General features: G+C 32.8%; 1 protein-coding gene across 1 annotated transcript; it reads left to right on the forward strand.

The window, feature by feature from the left end:
- Window positions 1-61: 61 nt before the first annotated feature.
- LOC108355216 (cathepsin L1) lies at window positions 62-2,447 on the forward strand (the record flags this gene model as incomplete). The annotated part of the gene is made up of 3 exons (XM_017606385.1): window positions 62-643; window positions 702-764; window positions 2,020-2,447. Coding segments are annotated over 3 exons (1,073 nt in total), but the record flags the coding sequence as incomplete, so codon positions are not given.
- Window positions 2,448-2,528: the final 81 nt, after the last annotated feature.

The raw sequence follows: 2,528 nt of genomic DNA on the forward strand, positions 1-2,528 counted from the left end.
AAGATCAAGGTAAACTTAATTTTTTAAAATTTTTATTTAATATTTTTTTTTGTTTTTTTAGCAAAGTGGCCATGGTATTTGCTAGGACTTTTTCCATGGAACTGTGGCAGTTGCTGGGCATTTGCCGCTGCTGGCGTCGTAGAGGGCGTTTACAGTTGGAAATATAAGGAAAAAGTGAGCTTATCCAAACAGGAGTTGGTCGACTGTGCACGCAAAGAGAACGGATACAGCGGATGCAAAGGCTGCGGTGGCGGTGTGGGCTCTCAGGCGCTTGAGTACATTAGAAAGAATGGAATCGTTCTCACTGAGCACTATCCGTACAACGCCGAACAGGCGACTAAGTGTCTCCGCCCAAACAGAAAGCCGTTCATTTCCCCAGGAACATTTGATGTTGGTCAACTGCCAGCTAATGCCAATGCCACACAAATCAAACAAGCGCTCACAAAATACGGTCCCCTTTATATAACAATTGTGGCGGGTGAAAATGAATTCAAAAACTACGAAAAAGGAGTGTTTACTGTACCTACAGCTTTTTTAAAATCAAAAGCTAAAGTTATTGATCATGCAGTAGTGTTGATTGGTTATGGAACTTCGCAAATCGATGGCGAATCTTACTGGATTATTCGCAACAGTTATGGCAAGAGTAAATGTTGATTAAATTTTTAAGTTGTTTTTAATTTACTAATGTTATTTTATTTTAGGTTGGGGCGACAATGGTTTTGGACTTTTGGGGCAAAGTACAAAAGCTAAAGAAATTAACTATAGTATAAGTTACATAACTAATATACGTTTTTAATTAATTTTGTTTATTGTAGTGAATTGTGAAAAACGATCACTTAAACAACAAAAAAATTAAATTTAGAAATTTAATATATGTATTTTTCATTTTAATGTTAACATTACCAATTTATTAATTTAATAAAATTAGCTAATTTTTAAAAAATGGTTCATTTAACCAAATAATTTTTTTAAAATATTTTTATGAATAAACGTTTTTTAACAATAAAAAATAGGATTTGCACGGTTAAAGCATTCAAATCTAAACTAATTGATTTATGTTAAGATCAACCTAGTTTTAGAGATGGCTGGGCTAGAACGTAATCCGAATTGTCCAACTAACGACAGAGATGCCAGTGTTTCAGTTTGTTGGCCCAAACAAGCCAAATCCAAATAAAAATTCAGGTAAAAACATTTTAAAAATACTCATTTGAAAAAGTAACAAAAAAATTATAAAAAGAAAAGAAACAAAAAACACAAAAAAGACTGTTTTACAGCTGGTTGTTGTTGTTGAATGGTTTTTGTTTTCTAATTTGTTGAATAAACAAACAATTTTATTTTTTAATTAATTATCGTTAAACAATGGTTTAAGTGAACACTATTTAAAGGTTAAAATATGTTTAATTATTATTTTAATTACTAAATTTTTTTCTGTCAATACTGCAAATTAAACATGCATTATATTCAAACAATTTAATTTTTTTAAACTTTAAAAAGTTAAAAATGCGTTTTGTGCAAATCATAGGTTGGCTTGTAGTAGTCACCGTTTTGTTTTGTCACGATGAAACCAAAAAGCCTATTACCAGTTGGAAACAAATTAAAGTAATTTTTTAAACTTTTTATTTATTTTTTAACTAAAAATCATTTAATTTTAGGTTACATTTAACAAATCGAGCAGTTTTGCCAAAGAAAAGACAAATCGCAAAATAAATTTTAATTTGTTCATTAATTCAATGGCTGATTTTGTAAACAAATTTTTAAAAATATTGTTAAAATTATGTTTATAATTAAAAAATGTTTTTTAATTTGTTTTAGTCAGAAGAAGAGTATTCTCTTTTAAATAGAGGCAAATTGTCTATTACAAGCAACAACTCAAACCCTGAACCCATTGCGCTGTTCACTGTTTATTTCACCAGTTTTCCTAAGGAGCTTAATTATCTTAAATTTTTTGGACCTGCTGAGAATCAAGGTAAACATAACTTTTTTAAAACTTTTAATAAATATACACTTTTGCTTTTACAGCTTACTGGTATTTTCTAGGACTTTTTAAAAGGAACTGTGGCAGTTGCTGGGCATTTGCCGCTGCTGGCGTTGTGGAGGGCGTTTACAGTAGGAAAACTGGTCACCGGAAAGGTGTGAGCCTTGCCAAACAGGAACTGGTCGACTGCGCCCATGAAAAGTACGGATACGCCGGATGTGATGGTTGCAATGGGTGTCGGGGTGATGAGGCGCTAGAGTACATACGCCAGAATGGAATTGCCCTCACTGAAAGTTATCCGTACTACGCCGAACTAGGCACTAAGTGTCTCCGCTCATCAGTGAAGCGGTTTATTCGCCCAGGAGCATTTGAAGTATGCCAGCTGCCAGCGGATTCTAATGCCGAAAAGGTGAAAAGTGCTCTAAAGGAATACGGCCCTCTTTATATAGAAATTGTAGCGGGTGAAAATTAGTTTAAAAATTACGACAAAAAAGTGTTTATTACATCTTCAGTTTCTCAAAGATCAAAAACTAAGCTTATCAATCATGCAACA

Source organism: Rhagoletis zephyria, unplaced genomic scaffold, assembly GCF_001687245.7.
Source record: "Rhagoletis zephyria isolate East Lansing unplaced genomic scaffold, Rhagoletis_zephyria_1.1 Rzeph_scaffold_43530, whole genome shotgun sequence".
NCBI classification, from domain to species: domain Eukaryota; kingdom Metazoa; phylum Arthropoda; class Insecta; order Diptera; family Tephritidae; genus Rhagoletis; species Rhagoletis zephyria.